General features: G+C 46.8%; 1 protein-coding gene across 1 annotated transcript; it reads left to right on the plus strand.

Annotated features, from left to right (window-relative positions):
• Positions 1 to 15,096: 15,096 nt before the first annotated feature.
• Positions 15,097 to 15,636, plus strand: NEUROG1 (neurogenin 1; the record flags this gene model as incomplete). Its single annotated transcript, XM_082063819.1, has 1 exon — positions 15,097 to 15,636. One exon carries the CDS (start codon positions 15,097 to 15,099, stop codon positions 15,634 to 15,636), a length of 540 nt encoding a protein of 179 aa, XP_081919945.1.
• Positions 15,637 to 19,037: the final 3,401 nt, after the last annotated feature.

Raw genomic sequence — 19,037 nt, forward strand, 5'->3', positions numbered from 1 at the left:
ATCAACCTGCAAAGCTTCTCCCCAGCACACAGCAGCTGGAAGCACCCAGAGACAGAGCACCCAGCCCTGTGCACAAAACCTCCACACCCACTTCCCATCCCTCTCATGGGCACCCCCAGGCTGCCCCATTCAGAAACTGCACTAGCAAATTTTATTTTAATAAAAGCACAAGTGTCAGTCAAGCAGCTGCAACGAAAAGACAATAACAGGGGGACCTGCCTTGCCTTTCCAGTGAGAGCACTACATGGGATTAGTAATGTTATACAGACCCTTTCACCACTTGCCTTTCACTTGTTCATATACAGTCTAGGTCAGCAGTGGTCAAAAATTTTATTAAGAAGCGATAGCTGCTTGGTGGTCTGTGCGGTGCTCTCAGCAGGTCCAGCTGCCTGTCATGCCCCAGCTCTCCCCAGCCTCCTTAAATCAAGGCACAAGGCCACACCACATTGCTACACACATGGGGACCTTTCCTGGCCACATGCATGTGGTGGGAGAGCTGGTCCTGCACTAATGAGGTTTCATCAGGGCTGTGGGAGCAAAAGTGAGACTCAATGGCAAAGTCATCACAGGGGCCTGGGGGTTTGCACTGGTCACCTGCAAGCCCTGGGTGGGAGGTTGAAGGCAGCGTTACAGCAATACAAATGCTCTCTGAGCTAATTAAACTGAGTTGTGTTCCTTCCAGGCCCACATTTGTAGAGAACAGGAAAAAATGTGAATAAAAAGCCACCACCCCCAGGACTCCTCATGCCACCAAGATCCACGGCCAGGGAGCTGCACCTGTCCAAGGCCAAAGGGCCTCCTGTATGACCTGACATCACTTAACAGGCTTCATATAAATCCAGAGCTTGCACTCTCCAAAACACGCTTCCCATTAGGTCGAATGAAACATCAGTCATATTTGGGGTATTTTTCCTCCAAAGCCAGCTTCCAAACATAAGGCATCCAAATCCAGATGTGCACAGTAGCTGAAGACTTCACTTATTCTGAGTTGCTCAGCATCTTTGTGAAGAGGCAAGCTGGTTTTGGCCATTGGCTGAGTTGGGACTTCAGATCCAGAAGGACAGGCAGCCCATCCTGAAAGCTCTGGTCATGCTGACTTCATGCCAGGGCAGCTCTCAGTTTTGCACTTTGTAGATCTTCCATACATAGCACTCGTGCTGGGATTTCTTGTTCAACTTGTTCCCTTCAATGGGTTGGGGTGCATGTGCTCACAAATCAAAATATAGGTATTTTTGAAGATCATTCTTTGTGGCTCTCACCGACTGTGTTTTGCTCTTTCAGAAACCCCCATGTCTGTTATTCTTTGATTTCCCTCTGATCCTAAACTGCAAAGAGCCAAGTGCTTCCTGGAAGGTGCTCAGTTTGCCTTGAAAGGCTGCGCCCCATGAGCCCTCAGATATCCTTGTAACCAGCACATGGTTCTGGCAACGTACCCCAAAGCACATTTCCTATAATTCCTTTATCTGATACAACCCACCCCAGAACAGCAGCTGGGATTGCCACTGCCTGAGAAACAGCAGCTGCAGATGCATTTGCAAGCACAGAGCTCCAGAGGCTTACAGGGATGTTTGGTGCTTGTAGGTATCAATACACACCTTACAGAAATCCCAATTTTTTTGCTTAATTTTGGGCACCTACGCAACTTGGAAAAATCCCACACCACTGTTTAGATGAGCTTTCTTATACCAGATACCTCTGGAAAGACTGACCCCTTCATTTCTACAGACCACACCTGCAAAGGTGTTTGGGCTACCATTTCATAGAGAAAAAGCTAAAAGCCTGCACAAAATTGGGCCACCATTTGGTCATCATATCTCATGTGAAGCTGAGATAATCATTTTTTTTTTTTTTTTTACACCCCCTGACCCCAGGCTTGCTTCCTTGGGCCATTACTTCTACTAATCAGTGGCCCTGCCCAGGCAGCAATGCGCTAGCAGTCCCTGATTCATACTAGAGATATTAAATACCCAGTACGGATACAGAAGATGGGGTTTTGGTGTTTTCCAAAGCATCCTCATTTTCATTAGCCAGCACTATAGGAGAGAAAGCTGTGTGAGATCAGAGGGATGTTTGGGGACTCCAGCAGCCAGGGTTCAGCCCCAATCCTTGCTCTCGTCAGCCCTGCAGCACTTTGGTGTCCGGTGGCTCTTAGGCAATGGCCAACAGTTCCCAGCCCAGATGGCTGCTCTGGAGGAGCAGCGGGAGAAAGCAGGGCTGAAAGGACATCTAGTGGCAACCAAAAACCTTCCCAGGTAGCCTCAGAGCACCTCTACATCCATCTGCACTATAAATCAGCTTGGAGCCTGATCATTGCAGAGCTGGGGAAGGGCATTCCCAGCATCGCAGTGCAAGAAAAGCTTCAGCTGTTGCATTTCCATACCCAGGTAGGGGAAATCCCGCAAAGCAAAGAAAATGCAGCCGTGTTTTGGGAAACCTGCTCAGGGGTTTATAGAGTCATATTGCCCTGTTAACACAGAATACGCACACTGAAGGCAAAGTGGACATCTGGCTGCCACCATGTCTACAGGAGCCATGTCCGTCACACCAGCATGGGAAACTGGATTGCAGCACATGCCTGGGAAGATTCATTCCCTAACCACTGGACCAAAACCCTTAAAATCATCAGAAATTCCTGCCCAACTCACCAAGCCATGCAGCTTTCTTGCCCAGCAGATTTCCCTCCTGCCACCAGCTCCCCAGTCATCCCAGGGCCCACAGGACCCCATATCCCCAGGTGTTGCATTTGGGTCCTGTCCTCAGACAGGACCATCCAACTTCCCAGCAGAAAAAAAAATAAATAAATAAATAAATAATATATATATATATATATATATATTAAAGAAAAAATCACGTGTGTACACTATCACCTCCAATGCCTGAAGAAGAGAACTTGTTCCCTCTCGCTGGGTATGAGCACAACTTCAACCAACCATCAAACAAAAGCCAAGATCCCCGGAAGAAACACTTTGTAGAGATGCAACATCCACAAGCATTTATTTTCTGAACATAGAGTGATAGGTTGTATTTCTGGCCCTTTTGCCAACCTCTGAAGCACTCAAATCCTCTTAGATTTTTGTCTCATCTTTTGCCTGTTCATATTATCAGCTCTTTGGGTAGCAACCACTCTGACGACACACATGGAGGGTATCCAGCACAACAGGAGCTACTCGACTGTGAGCGGGCACACAGGACCTGGAAGGGAGGAATGACATGACATGAAGTGACAATAAGGCAGGCAGCCAAGGCCTGGGAAAATCACCACGCCTGTGTTTTTGTTTTTCTTCCTACACAACAAAAAAGGTTTGTGAATTACTCTTGGATGGGTTTCAGAACCTCTCCCAAGAAAAAAAAAAAAATCCTGCTCGTGTTTACTTAAGACTGATCATTACAGGAATAATTATGATTTATTCCCATCATAAATCTTGGAGCAAGAAAATGGTTTTGAAGTTTGCAAGATCTGCTGGATGACAGAAGCAAAACACAGCTCTAATTGCCCTTCTTTGTTGTGTTTAATTAAGGATTCTGAAGCAACTGATCTCAGTGTCTTTTCATGGTTAGAAACCTGCAAGGAAAAGAAAAATCTTTCTGCAGGGCCACCAATCAAAGCTTTGTTGGGTTACTAGGCACTAAGTGTGCTACATCTGAACACTCAAGACTCCCAGAAAAAGAAGCTTATTAAAGGAAAAGAAATGCTACAACAGGCTGCTTTTTTTCCCTCTTGCAGTAGGCTTTAGCGATTTTGAGCTCACTTCTAATCCCGGAAGAAATGTCTTTTGTCTTTATCCCACAGCATTTTTGCCTCATTACTGTCCATTCCATTGTGTTGCATAAAAATACTTCTCCATCTCTATTACCTTCATAATTGCACTATTTACATTTTTCATTGGGGTTTACTTCAGCTTCCTCTCCAAGTCTAAAAGATTTATCACTCCTGCAAGCACATTAGGAAAAACAAACCAGCGTGGAGCTCCCCAGCTCCCTCCATGGACCAGTAATTCCCAGTCAAGCACCACTCCTTCCCAGCAAGAACCAGTTTGCCAAACACTACCTCTCAAATTCACACTGTAAGTGACTGGTGGAGTGCTCCCTCTCCATTTTTGTACAACAGCTGAAACAGTTCTTCCAGGGAAAGCCAGCTCCTCATAACACTAATGACATGACACTAATCAGTGTCAAATCATCACACCTGACTCAGAGTAACGCCACCAGCCCACAAGCTCCTGCAGTGGTTACACTCAGCCCAGGCTGCATGGGCTCTGTGAAGATAAGAAATTAACAAAAAGACAAGAAATCCTTGGGACTGCTTGGAATCTGAAGGTACTTGGGGCAGTGTTTTTGCAGAAAGCAACTGCGCTTGATGAGCGTGGCACACCTCAGGTCCAGAGCAGGACCACGACCACCATGTGCTGCATCCCCAAAGGGAGAACCCGCAAGGAAGCCCAGGAGTTTTGGTGTTACCCAGAGGCTGAAATCCCAGCTGCACAGAGCAACATGCTGCATAACAATGCATAGAAATGCTAATCTACAAAGGGAAAATATCAAATACAGCTTTAAGAGAAGAGAGGAGTTTTGGGGTTTGTCACGCCTGGGAAACATTCTTCTAAGATCAGGAGAAAAGGCCAGAGGAAAACCAATCTCCTTTCTGTTTTCCTAGAGTTTCAGCTCTATGCCATCTGCATCACGATGATCCAGATAGTTTATTGAATGCCAGTTGCTCTGTTTTAAAATAATTACAGGATGCTGTAACCCACAGGAGAGGACTGCTGGGTGCACAGCTCCAGCAACTGGACAAGAAGATCCACAGTAACTCACTGCAATGACTTGCTACTCACATACATACACATGTATATTTATATACACACAAATATAACATAAAATTTATAAGATTCTTTTTCTTCACCAATATTTGACCTTATCTCTTTTGGATAACACTCTTTCTAGCAAGTCCCATTCCCTTTTCTATTATACACATAATGACAAGAATATTGAACTTGGCTAAAGCTTACAGTGGAAAATAATAAAGGAAATAAAATAGAAATAAAGAATTGTCATAAAGCAAAGACTAGTGGTAAAACAATCAATCTTTCACGTTCTCAAAAGCCTCAGGGGATTTTCCCCACTTCGAAGCAGGTACCTGGGTTTTCCCGCACAACCTCCACTCAGGGTTGCCAGGGCTGGCTCCAAGTTGCAGCTTGGTAAAGGTTGACACCTTGTGGTTATTTGCATCACTTACAAGTCAGGAAAGTTTTTTTCTCTTCTGGGGAAGGCTGTGCGTGGAGTTGAGAGATTAAGAGCTACATTCCCAGCACCTGGCACGTAATGTGTGGGGCTGAAGTCTGGGAGGGGTCATTAACAGGTTAATGAAGATAAAAAACACCAAACGCTGAAAACTATAAAAACCAAAATCATACTCTATTTGTTTCTGGGGGAAGCAAACAAAAGATTCCTTGGGATAAGAGCCATCTGTATATACACAAGGTCCACAATACAAGTAATAAAAAAGTGACCCTGTGAATGATGTTTCTCTGTGATTTTGCAGCCCCATCGGATCCCCTCCTCTGTTTGCACAGCAGGGTAAGAGGCTCGGGGCCTGACCTAACCTTGACAGCTGCTTTGGAGAAGTGTAGCTGCATCAGCTCCAGAGAAATTCTCCCTAATACTCACTAGAGTAAATGGAAACAGGCTCGACCTGCAGTGTGTTAAACCTGAGGTGAAAGAAAAAAACAATACTTTGGGTTTTATCCAAGGGGGGGGGTAATAACAAAGGATATCTACAGTCTGAAGAAGAGGCGCATTCACTTAATGATTAGCGGTTGCACTTATTTTATTATTTATCTGTGAACGCAGAATTTATTGCAATTTAAAACATGCTTAAATTGGAAAGGAAAGCAGCATCCCCGCAGCAGAGGCTCAGTGCAAACACATCAGCCAAACCTGTCTCCCCTCATTAGCCACTACTTGTTTCAGAGGAACGCGTTACTGTGGAAGAACACACAGCCCCGAGGAAAAGAAAAAAACTCACTTAGGACAACATGTACTTTCCCTTAATCATGCTGCTTCACTGCCTTTCTAATACCATGACAACTAGAACTAGTATTTTGTATTTATTTATCATTTTACACCTTTGAGCCATTCTAAAATATGTAGTAGCAGGCTTAAAACTTAAAGCTACCCTAGTAGAAAAATACTCACTAATTACAAGGGCTAATATACAACTTGAAAACTATTCTTACCATCTAAATGTGGGTCAGGCTTATTTGTGTACCCTGAACCTCTTCAGCCCAGCTCCAGGCATAAGGCACAGAACCCACAGAATCTTCCCTTTGCTCTCTGCCCAGTTCAGCTGCATTACTAAGCACTGGTCCCAGCAAACCCAGTACTTTGGACCCACAGGAGTTTTCAAGGGCTGTTACACCTCTAGTTTAACGCTGTGCTTTTATTTTTCTATCCAGAGACGTTATCATAAAGAGACACTGAAAGAGACGATACTTCACTGTCAGTGTGATGGAGAGCAAGACGGAGTCCCTCAACTTCCCTGCAGCTGCTTGCACTTACAGCGAGATGATTCAGGCTAGAATTTAAGATGTTCTTACCTGTGGTTTTGTTCCTGAAGAATGGGAACTTTAAAAGATACATTGCACATATAACACTAAGATAATCAACTGCAAAGCAGCCCAGTTAAATGGATAGCCAGAGGCCAGTCAAGTCAGTGCAAATTATTCCTTTAAATTCCAGAAAGCAGAGCAGATCCACAATTTATTTATAAGTTACTTTCAGCTAAGTTTAATGAAATTTTTTTGAAAAACAGTAGGACATCCTTCAAAAAGCTGTGTTGGTACAGGAAAAAAAAAAAAAGGGTTATTTTAAAAAGAGTCGGTGTCATCTCAGTGTGTTTTCACTGAAGCCTCTTAATTCAGGAGCCACCAGGTGTTCCATTTTGTCATTTCCTAAAAATCATATTCTATTTAAGTCAAACCAAATCTCTTCCTCCTTCTACCCTCCCTGAGCCCAGGAAAACCTCTTTGTATCGCTTTTTCACACTCAGAAATGTTTGCAATTGTACTCAAGGTCACACAGCTTTTTTACCGAGATCGTTTTTTTGTTGGTTTTGGTTTGGTTTGGTTTGGTTTTGCTAATACGATAAAAGCAATAAAATGACATCACAAGCCCAAACGAAAGCACAGGAATTTTAGGTCACAAGAGCAAGTTTTGTTTTGTTAAATAAGCCACATCCACAAGAGCTTTCCTGGAGCCCACGGAGATGCGAACCTTCCACTCTGCATGGCCGAGTTTGCAGCTCTGTGCCTTGGGGTGTCACCCTCGGCCCTCTCATGGCCAGGCCAGGGGAGCTGCACCCCAAAGGTGGCACCCCCGGGGCTCAGGGTGCAGGGGCTCTGCCCACTATGGCCCAGGGCCACAGGTCGGGGCTGCCCCCTCACCTTTTCCACCTGTCCTGCTCTTCCCGAGCACAGGTGCTCCCACAGGTCCTTGGCCAGCTCTCACTTTTCTTTTGGCGTGAATTCACCTGCCTTTTTTTTTTTTTTTAATGAGATATCAGCTTTTCCCTCACTGATATAATCTTTAATATAGATGGCCTCTATTTATATGTAATACATCCAGCCTCCTTTGATGTGAAAAGCATCTGGATGGTTTCATGCTGATGTTCCTTTCCAGAGGGACAAACCAAAAATTACAGGCAAACCTTTCCTACCTGCAATGAAAGTCTGCAGGTAGGTAGATTTCAAAATGATTCTTTGCTTAAAACATGCGAAGCAGCTCTTTTTTTTAAATGCATGTGTACTCTAATTGACAGGGCAAAACAGCAACTGAGGTGCGACAGGAAATTTTCATCTAGACCCCCGAGAACACTGGTGACCCAGCCGTCCTCTCCCATTTTGTGTGCATATGTACATATAGCGCATACATGTGTAGGCAAAAGTTGACACCATCACTGTTATTATCAATTTATCTTGGCCTTAGCCACGGCCAGAGCCAGACATTGCAGAAATACTACAAATAAAACCATACATGATCCTAAGTATGACAGCCACAGATTTTTCCAAATATCCCTGGCTGCTGTCACTGCAGTTCTTAGAATCACAGAACAATTTTGGTTGAAAAAGACCCTGAAGATCATCAAGTCAACTGTTAACCCAACACTGTCACTAAACCTTGTCCCTAAGAACCTCTCATTCTTACAACAGACAAGACATCTTTGGGACAGCCGTAAAGCTTCGCACAGGAGCAGCATGTGCGCACTTGTGTTCAGATGTGCACACGTGTGATCACATGTGTGTACACACGTGAGTGCACACAGCTGCATGTACACATGTGGTGAGCACACGCAGGTCTGCACGTGTTCACACGCGTGTCTGTGTGTGCACAGCACTGGGGGGTTGCTCCCCAGCCTTGCCCTCCTGCCCTAAAGCCTGGGGAAGGAAACAGGCAATTCTCCTGCGGGTGCAATCCTTGTACGTACAATGCCAGGGAAGGGATTATACCAGGGATTAACATTTTAAACTCCCCTACCAGACCAACTGACTCAAAGATCCTCAGGCCAGTAATCGTATTACTGTCACTGGGATTACCACGTTCCTGGGTTCAAACCTGAATTTCAGAAGTTGGTGAGAGCTGCCCCCCAACCCCTGTGCACCCCGAACTCCCCAGGCTGGGGCAAGAGCTGCTGCATTTGGGTTTTTTCTCCTTTTCTTTAGCCATTCCCTCTGTTTCCCCTGAAAGGGCCAGGAGAAGACTCCATGAGTATTTTTCTTCTCATCTGCCTCCTCTTAATTCCCAGTAATTTATCCTGTATTAAAACTCCCTTAAGGAAGAATGGCCCAGGAGCCAACACCTGCTATGCAAATGGCAGCAAATCCCCTGGGCCCCCGTCGTGGGAACCCGTGGGCTGCTGGTGGTCCCAGAGCATCCTCCCCCAGCCACAAGACTCCATCTCCAGAGCCAGGGGCACCCCGAGAGCCCCCCCAAAACCTCAAGCTCAATTTCGTCCCACCGTTCTGATGCTTTCGTTCTTCCAGGTTATCTTTACTGCAGGTAAAATAAAATAAAAATAAAAGCTACTCCTAAGCAGAATTATTTATATGGAAGGTATAAAAGAAAACCTGAGCATCTCAGCATGGAGTTAATCTTCCTGCTTTGGATGGTGTTGGGGGGGATTTCATCCACATGGCGGTCAATGAATTTTGTCCCTTTCTTTTAGGATAAGTGTTCTAGTTTCAATTGACAAAATACTGATCAACAAAAGAGGGGGAATTGTGGGCGGGAGAAGGTGGAGGGGCAGGAAAAAAAAAGAGAATAAAAACCTCTTGCACAATAAGGTAAGGGAAAAAAAGGGCTCATTTCTTGGAGGTGACATCCTAATCTCATTTTTCCCAGTTAACGTGGTAGCCAGGAGGCTGGGGAAGGGCCAGGCAGGGAGCCAGTGTGACCACACCAGGAGGGTATGGCCCTTTTCCTTGGATAACCGAGATTTGGGCTGTTGAAACCTCAGGCAGATGATCACATCCACAGGCACCTGCACCCTGCACCAGGTCCAGCCCAGCTCCCCAGGGGCACCCGGTGCCAAAACGGGGTGAGATGGCGAAGGCCCCGCACAAACCCCTCCATCTCCGTGCTTTCTTCCCGTGCCGCTTTACCATGACCATATATTTCCCAGCTCTGAGCGCTTGACTGACATTTGGGCTATTATTCGGGGAGATAGATTGTTTGGCCTGAAGATGCATTGTTTGGGCTCCTCATAAAAGAAATAAGTTAAATGCTGCAGCTACCACACACAAAAATGACTCCTTCTGGCCATAAAACCAGTGGGACAAGGAAGTGGTTGTAGGAGTCAAACATAATTGATGCTCAGAAAGATGTTATAAATAATCTGCGCCGAGTCCTCTCTCATGTGCCTCAAAACCACAGAAAGTGGCGCTTTTTTTTTTCTCTTTATCTCCCCTTGAATTCAGGAGCATAATACACCATGAGCACCAATAATTGATGTATGTTATAATTCTTCATTACCCTATCAGTAGTCTGGGAAAATTGGAAGAAAAGAAAATGCCAGAAAGTTATGGTAAAACTTAAGATGCGACAGAAGTAGCTTTCTTTGCTCATGCTGTGAGTGTTTGAATAAGAAGAATGTCCCTGCACTGTAACAAGCTAAAAGAATGAGGAAGACAAAGGATTTCACGAAAAAGGTTTAGATAGAAGACAAGGCAAGTGAAACTGAAAGGAAGGGAAAAAAAACCATTTACAATGGAACAATGCGTGTACTAATCGCTTTGATATATTATACAAACCCAAAGACCCAAAACATTGTGTAATTATTTATAAATGACTTCTCCACTCCTGTGTATAATACCGAAGAAAGAATAAAACTGCAGGCTACTCTCAAAACTATTTCTAAATAGACCCAGCTCAAAAGGAAGCAGAAGTGTTTGAAAAAAAATAATTAATGGTTGATTTTATGGTTGTCTCATTAAAACATTTTAATTACAACAAACAAAATACATTTGTGCTTGCAGGGAACAATTGCTTACCTACTTGCCCCCCCCTTCCAAAAAAAAAAAAAAAAAAAGGAAAAAGTTATATCACATGTTTAAAATCTGAAAATAAAACATTCCCACTATTTCTGCAGAGTCCCCAGGAGGGGCTGAGCCCCAGCAAGAGCTCCCAGGCACTTCTGCGGGATTCCAGAGTGGATTCAGCTCCTCCAGGCCAGGAACCTCCTGGCACACAGCAAACCTCCCTGTGATGTCCTCTGGTCCCCCCACGCTGCCCACGGACAGGTAGATGAGGCCAAACCATCTAAGGACAAAGCCCTTGAGCTGCTCCAGAGGCACTTCACCCGCAGAAGAATCAGCCCCTGCTCCAGAAGGGGTTAACGCCGCCTCTGTGCAAGCTGAGATCCCTTTCAAATATTGGACTTCCAGGGCTGTCCATTAGTCAGGAGTCACAGCGTGAACCCCTGAACCCTCGGGTAGCCCCGGGCTGGGAGCTGTAAGCTGACTCCGGCCGGGCAATGGGTCCCAGGGGCACGGCACCGTCTGTCCATCCCATCACTGGCAGCCCTCGCCGCACGTCTGTCCCCAGCCCAGGCTGGACAAGTGGCCATCACGCTCTGCACCATGCCCATGCAAGCGCAGGGAGACAAGCTGCCCCATCAAGCCATCTTCTGGTTTTGTATCTATTTTTAACATTCCCGCTGCATCAAGCTGGGCATCCCCTGGGGTGAGTGACCATGATCCTCCTTTTACCCCTTCAAGGCACTGGGTCAAGCTTTCTCCTCCCAGGGTGACAGCTTTGCCATCAGGCACATCACCTCTCCAAATTCAGTTCAAAGCATCTTCCGCAGACAGCTCTGCCTTCCTGCTCCAGCCATGCTTCAAATGAGAGAACAAAAAAGTAGTATTTTCCTGGTTGGTACATTGTTTTGACACTCATCCCAACCTCGGTTTAAGCCCTCATGTACTAATGTAACAAAACACAGAGCTGGGCGAGATGTACTGATGTCCATCTTAAACCTTAAGAAAAATTAAGTACTTCAGACTTCTCTGAGGTATCTTCCAACTGCAGGAGTGGTTTGACTGTGAACCACTCTTTTCCATGCTTGCAGAGAAGAGTGATGCTAACACTGCTCTAATGATCCACATTCTGGCCATTTTTGACATGTGAGGCTTATTTCTAACAGGGAGATTTGTTTACTTTTATGAGGTATGATGAACACTTACAAGGGAATGGCATCTTCTCATGGACCAGCTTTTTCCTTGCTAGAAATGGTACGTTTCAAGAGCAGTGCGGAGCACTTGGGAGCCTTGCAGCACCTCTTCCAACAGCCTTTCCTCCACTTTTATTTATAAATTCCTACTTTTTCTGGAGTCCAGCCCTGAGTGAGACCCAACACACAACATCTCAACACAAGGGTGGAGGTTTGAGCTTCAGACTGGAAGCCTCAGTGATAAATGTGCTGCATGGGAACACGCCCACAGCAGTTTGCTGTGATTTCAGATGAGCATTTTGCCATCCCACATAGTGAAGGATGGACAGCTGTGCTTTTACAGTTTCCATAGTCAAAAATGCCATTTTAAATTTTTTTCTCCTTGTTAAAGTCCTATATAGCATTTCAAAATAAATGTAATTTATGGCAAGCTTCCTTAGAGTTCCAACTACAAAACTAATAACATCCGTGAGTCCATCTGAGCCCAGCGGCACTGTAAGGTGAAGAAGTTAATATCCAAGGCTAAAAATCAGAATAAAGCCATCAGAGATGCTGGAAACACATTCTATGTTGCTTGAAATCAAAGGTCCTGTTTCATTTTGGGATTTTTTTTCTTTCCTGATCACAGAAAACTTCATGAAACTTCAGCAGCTGACTGCTGTAGGAGCAGGCCCATAAGGTGTAAGTGCTATTATCTCTGTTGGCTGAATAATTTATCTGCAAAATTAGTAGACTGTCTGTGATAGAACTGGTTGAATTATTCATTGGGAATAAATTATCCAAGATATTTAGCACTTCTGTTTGCGAAGGCTTCCTGAAACAATTCTGGTTTTGTGAATGCATTCGTTATTCATAAGTACGCAGTGAATAGATTATGCAAACAAATTTCAGCCTATGGGTTGTTTGTGAAACATTCACTTCATTCGGGCTATTCATGGCTGTGACTGATCATAGAGACACATGGTGCTCTCTCCCCTCCTTGATTGGAGCACAAACTTCTAAAACAAGAGAATAACAAATGACAAACTGCAAATGATGGATAAGGACTAATGAATAATGCGCTTTCACTGCAAACTTTCAGACAAGTGATCAGTTGTGCCAAAGTCTGTGAAACTCTAGGGAATCATAAACATTTTAATGAATAAACTATTGACTACTCAAAGACACCTAAACAAAAGACAGTAAAAGTGTTGCAGACAACACCAGAGTTTATACCACTGTATACAAAGTGCACTTAACAAAAGTTTAACATTTTTTTCCATATGCTTCCTTTAAATTTTGGCCCTTTCTGATTTTCTTCTGGTTCATGCTGGAAACTCCACTGCCTATCTCAGCCTGGCAACCGAGGCCACTAATTGTGCCGTCACTTAAGGACATGAGTAACCCAGTGAAGTGGAACTACTTAGTGGACAAAGTCATTTACGTATGCATAGGCCCTAAAAACATCAGCCTAATTGCAGGTTCAGTGATTGAGAGGGCTCAGTCCCTCCTGCAGAACAGTCCGTTGCCTGGTCTTCAGTGGTTATGTTGCACATCGAAGGTCTGTAGTCATATAAAGATGTTAAAAAGAAGAAAGCAAACTGATTCAGCAAGCTTGACCACTGGAAAACTATTTCTAGTTTGAGACTCGTTAATATTCATCACTCAGGGCCTCTTGGATTGCTCACTTCTGCGCGTGTTCTTTTTGGCACAAAGCAGGTTGTTTGTGGCAGTTGGCTGGTTTGTGGATCATCTCAAAGTGAAAGAAGTGAAAACCAGAAGGAATACTCCTAATAACAAATTCCTCAAGTTCAAGTAAAGAATGGTTGCTATGAATTTAAAATACAAAGACAATAACTTATGCTGTCAGTTTTCCCTGTTTATCAAAGGCATGGAAGAAAATCACAGGGATGAATCTACATTAACATAAGGGGAAAATAACACAAATAAATTTGAGTTTAGGCACAGAAGTCTATAAATGGCTATTGATGGAGGGTGAAACTGAAAACCTTCCAGAGGGGCAAGTACCTGAGTGCTGACAATGGGGATTCCTTACAGCAGAGAGAGGCAGGATGTAAAAAGACAGATGTCAGAATTCGGAAACTTTTTAGCCACTTATAAAATTGGCTTCTCAAAGTGTTAAATACTGATACTTGAGCACTTAACGGGGATTAGCAGCAGCAGCAAGAACTTTACAATGAAACCAGCACAGTTCTTGTTTTTTATCCAGAGACAAACTTCACTTACAAATTACAAAATATACTTTCACAGCCACTGAAGTTTGTAAGATAAACAGAACCTGTAATTTTTAAATTTCTGAGCACCTGCAAAACTCCTTTCAAAGTGAAGCATGCAAAAGCCAAAGCACGTGTGGATATTCGCCTCTGAAATGCAGGAGGGAAAAGACCTGCTTTGAGTTATCATTTCAGAATATTTTAACTTCGACTACAACGTGTAGGAAAAACTGTAAGGTGCAAAGAAAAGCGGAAGAAATCCTCCGGTTGGGTCTCGCTGGGGGAAAAAAACCTCGGCTCATCTTCTTCAAGTCCAGACTAACCACTTTCTTCCAAACCCCTGTTCGCAGCAGTTTAAACTCACACCGGAGACCCTTCGGCCGGAGCGGACCGGTGACCCCCCCTGCCCCGCTTTGTCCCTCCTCCGCCGCTCCCCGCACACGGGGGACAAAAGCGCTGCGGAGAGGGGGGGGCAGCGCGGCCCCCTCGGGACCCCCCTCACCCCCTCCTCCCCCGGGGGCGCGGCAGATGCGCGGCTGCCCGCGGTAATTGCGGGCACGCTCCGGAGGGCGCGGCGCACGGGGCCGACCTGCCGCCTCGGCGCGGCCCCGCGGGGCGGCCACGGGGCCATTGTCCCCCCGCCGCTATAAGTACGGGCGGCCGCGCCGTCGTGTGCCAAAGCCGCCGCTCACACGAGCGGATCGCAGCCCGCAGCACTTCAAAGACAAGAGCGGTCGCGTGTCCCCCCCGCCCCGCCTTTCCCTGCCGCTCGTTTGGTTTTTTTTTTTCTTCTGTTTTTTTTTTTTCTCCTGTTCCCTCAGCGCTCAGTCCGCCCTGCCTCCCCCTGCAGCGGGAAGCGTTGCTTTTGCCTGTCTAGATTTTTATACCGTTATTGCTTAACTGCATCCCTGGGAGTTTTCCATGTGAGTACGGAGGCGCAGGCACCTGCGCGGCGCAGTGCCGCCGTGCCAAACACTCCCCCACCTCCACCCCACCCCCCTATAGTTTGGTGGTTTGGTTTTGGTTTTTTTTCTTTCTCCCTCCACCTCTTTCCCGGCCACTTCGCACCTTCCTCCCTCGCTCCCACCCCCTAACCCCCGCCACCCCTTCCCTGCCCCGCCCGGGCCGCGCAGTGACGGCGGCTCCGTCTTCTCTCCCCGCAGGATGCCCGCGGAGGCGGCCAGCAGCGGCGGCGGTGCGGATCCGCCCGGCGCTCCGCGGGAACGGCGGAGACGGCGCGGCCGTGCGCGGGCGCGTACCGAAGCGCTGCTGCACACGCTGAAACGCAGCCGGCGAGTGAAGGCCAACGATCGGGAGCGGAACCGCATGCACCACCTCAACGCCGCTCTAGACGAGCTCCGCAGCGTCCTGCCCACCTTCCCCGACGACACCAAGCTCACCAAGATCGAGACTCTGCGCTTCGCCTACAACTACATCTGGGCGCTCTCCGAGACCCTCCGCCTGGCCGAGCAGTGCCTCCCGCCGCCCCCCACCTTCCGTGGGGCCGCCGCGCCCCCCAGCCCCGGCAGCGACGCCGGCTCCTGGTTGTCCAGCGCTTCCCCGTCCGCCCCCTCGTTCTGCGCCTCCGCCTCCGGCCCCAGCAGCCCCGCCACCTCCGAGGACTGCGGTTACGCGCCCGCCGACGACCTGCGCACCTTCCGCGGGCTGTCTGCCGCCGCGCCCCCCGGCGCTCCCTGCCGCTAGGGCGCACCGCTCCGCGCCGCTACGCGCAGCGCGCCCGGCTCCCCCGCCCGAGGGCCGAGGGTGGCGGGGGGGACGATGTCGCCTCCCGTTGCACTTTGCAGCCCCGCGCCCCACAGTCCCCTTCCCCCGACCCCCGCCTCGCATCCCGTACGACAGCGAAAACCGGGAAGAAAAGCGACAGATTTGCTGCCGCAGACGAGGTGAAAAGTCAATTTTACAATTTGTAGCTCTCCAGCGAAGAAAAACGAGCATGAAAATTTGGTTTGAACGCCCTGACAATGCCATGAAAAGGCTTAGGGGGCCGATGCGGCCCGGGGCGCAGCACGGGGCTCAGAGCATCCCCCCTGCCCTGCGCCCGGGGCGGCTCAGCCCCTCCCGGGGGGGGCCCAGCACCGGTCTCGATAGGACCTGGTGTCCGACGGACAAGGAGAGAGGCTCATGCATTATAGATGCTGACCCCCAGCGCGGCGGTCTTGCTTTAGAGCAGGGGTATTCAGCGACTGGGCCAGATAGGGGTTTAATTTATTCAAGATGTTCATTCATATGAAAATTGTATTTTTGTACATAAAGAGCTTTATTCTATTATTATGCCTCTTATCAAAGTGGGTTCTTTTTTTTTTTTTTTTTTTTAAGAAATTGTACTTTGCCCTGTAAATAAAATTTTTAACTTTTCTACTGAATTTCAGCAGTGCCTCTGGAGTTTTGTTTCTTAAGCTCAGGGATTTTGCTCCTCAGAAGGAGCCTGGGGTAGATGCAGAGCGTTTGCCCCAAGGCGACAGTCAGCACGGGCCAAGCCGTCATTTCTCACACCACGCTGCCTACAGACACGTGCGGCTACCTGCAAACATCAGCTGGCCCCTGACTCACAGAGAACGGATTAGAGAGCGGGCAGAGAGCAGGAGTGGAGCGGTGCTGGTAGCAGTGTTGAGGTTCAGGGCTGTCCTTGTCATGGGTAGGAAGAGCTGGAAGGTGTTGGGGGATTTGGGGCAAGGACACGATGCTGGACAGGGGCTGGAGCTCACAGCTTTGCCTAAACCTGCAACACTGGGAGAACCTGGCTGGCATGAGCTGCCCCTTTTCCCCAAGTCATGCGGTGAGATGGAGGCTTTCCCTGCTCGTTCCCACGCAGGTGAGGGGAAAGGGTGGCCAGGGGTGCATTGCTTGGGCTTGGCAAAAGCCCTGGCACAGCTGTGGCCCTTGGCCAGAGATGGGGGTTGTCAAGAGGGGCCCTCGCCTTCACAAAATCTTGTTGTACTGTTGGGAACCCCCAGCTTTTCCTTTCTCCTGCATTTGTGTGCAATGGAGTAACCCTCTGAGTCCCCAGATCCTACCTTGCTGAAGGGCTTCTGCTCTTCATGTCTTCATCCTCCCTCTCTTCCTCATTGGTCAACACTCCTGTATTTCGCTAGACACACAAACACCCTTAAAAGCAACAGTTTATCCCCTTTGCCCTGTTTTATGGGGGGGAAATGAGGCAGCTCAGCCATACCCTTCCAGCTGTCTCCAAAACACAGGTGAATCAGAGCTGCGTGGGCAGTTAACAGGGTGTTTGTGGGGAATGGAGGTGGATGCTTGGATATATGGTGTTGTACAAGTCCAAGTAAGTCAGCTCCTACACATCTCAGACAGGACAGCCCAGGGCTAGCGGAATGAATTGGTTTTCATTTTTTCTATGGGGACTGTGGTACCCCAATTTTACAGATGGGAAACTGAGTTCCCATCTGTAAAACTGGGGTACCACAGTCCCCTCACACCATCAGTGATTTTAATTATTTCATTAAGCAGAGTTTTCAGAGTATTCAGGTGCTCAGGACTGGTGTACAAGTCCAAGGAGACATTCAGTTTTCAGGATAAAATCATATACTGTCCAGGAAAAAAAGCAGAGGGCAAACATGGACAGCATTGGGCAAAGCACTGAGAAGCTGTTCATCACACAGGCAAAATCTCTGCCTGAAAGTCAGCCCTGCTATGTAATTAAGAAGGTGGAGATGTTATAAAAAATAAAACATGGGATAATGTAATTGCCACAAAAATTAGAAGAAGAGGAGCTGAATTAAGTTTGCACAGACCCTGCAATGCCAGCATTTCCTCCTTTTCAAGTGCCTGAGTCTGCATTCTTTATATTTCTTTAACATAGTTTTCATGTGGTTGTCTATACACACACACATCCAGCTCTGTTTCTCAGTAAGTACAAATGCTGAAAAAGAAATGTTATTGTTTGGAAATCCTAATAGCAGCATAATGACTATATTAATTAAAGACACCATCAAGCAGTATAGTCCAGTTCTTTAATGATGTCCTGTTAAATAAAAGAGATTTGTGAAATCTAATTCTGGCAGTAACAGGTCTTGATCTGTGACGCAGTGAAGCTTTGCTTGCACCTGCCCTTGAAAGCCAGGAGGTTTTGTATGGAGTAGCCTCCAGGGGCTGAAATTTAGTACAGTCCGTGGAGATGGAAGGTCATCTAAAGTCACTGGGTCCCAAGACACTGGACTTCAATCTCAAAGGAAAAAAAAACTTCACAAAACTTCAAAATATCCTCGATTCTTTTGTGTTTTCTTAGCTGCGAGCAGAGATCTGTGGACATTATGCAGCATATAAAGACCATACATCTACCAGGACTCAGTGTATGATGTTAATGTTCCTAATGGGCAATGAAAGCTGCGAACTGCGTTGAGGATACAATTAGATTCATACATTAACATGAGTCAAAGAACAGTTTTTCCCCCGAGCGGTGATAGGTTCAGACATAGTTGAACAAATCTGCTGCCGGGACAGATGGAATGGCTATATTCAGAGGCTGCAGCACCAACCTGCACCCCCGTTTACAACAACAGGGTTTGTATTTGGTTTTTTTGAAAAGAGTAGTTTGGTGAATTGGCAGAGAGCTGGAACAGGTTTCCCAGATTGCAAACAGGTGGCTTTTTTTAATCGCACTGAAATCATCTCCTTGCACAAGTAGGACAGGAAAACAAATAGGTGAATTAAATGCTAGGGCTGATGAAATCCTTGGAAAAATATTTGGAAATACCAGATAGTTACATGGTGAAAGATTTCCATAAACAGGCAGCAATCTCAGTCCCACCGAAACCAGTGGCAAGACCCTTACTGAGTTCAGAAATAACTGAAATAGCATGAATTTGAATCTTGGCACCACGTTACATGTATGTATTTGCATTTTTTCATATGTCTGCTAATAGGTGTTGGTAATCCTTTATCTTTGCTGGATCCAAACAACCACCTCCAGGGCATGCAAGCATTAGGGACCCTCTGCCAGGGGGTTCTGCAAGTCCTTAGGTCTCACTTAATTGCCCTTTAGCTAGGAAATTCTGAGATTTCCCCATAGATAGGGCATCCTTGCTAGCTGGGAAACGTGCTTCCAGCACAGACTTTCTCAAAAC

The sequence above is a fragment of the Streptopelia decaocto genome, assembly GCF_964273445.1.
Source record: "Streptopelia decaocto genome assembly, chromosome: 12".
Lineage (NCBI taxonomy): Eukaryota > Metazoa > Chordata > Aves > Columbiformes > Columbidae > Streptopelia > Streptopelia decaocto.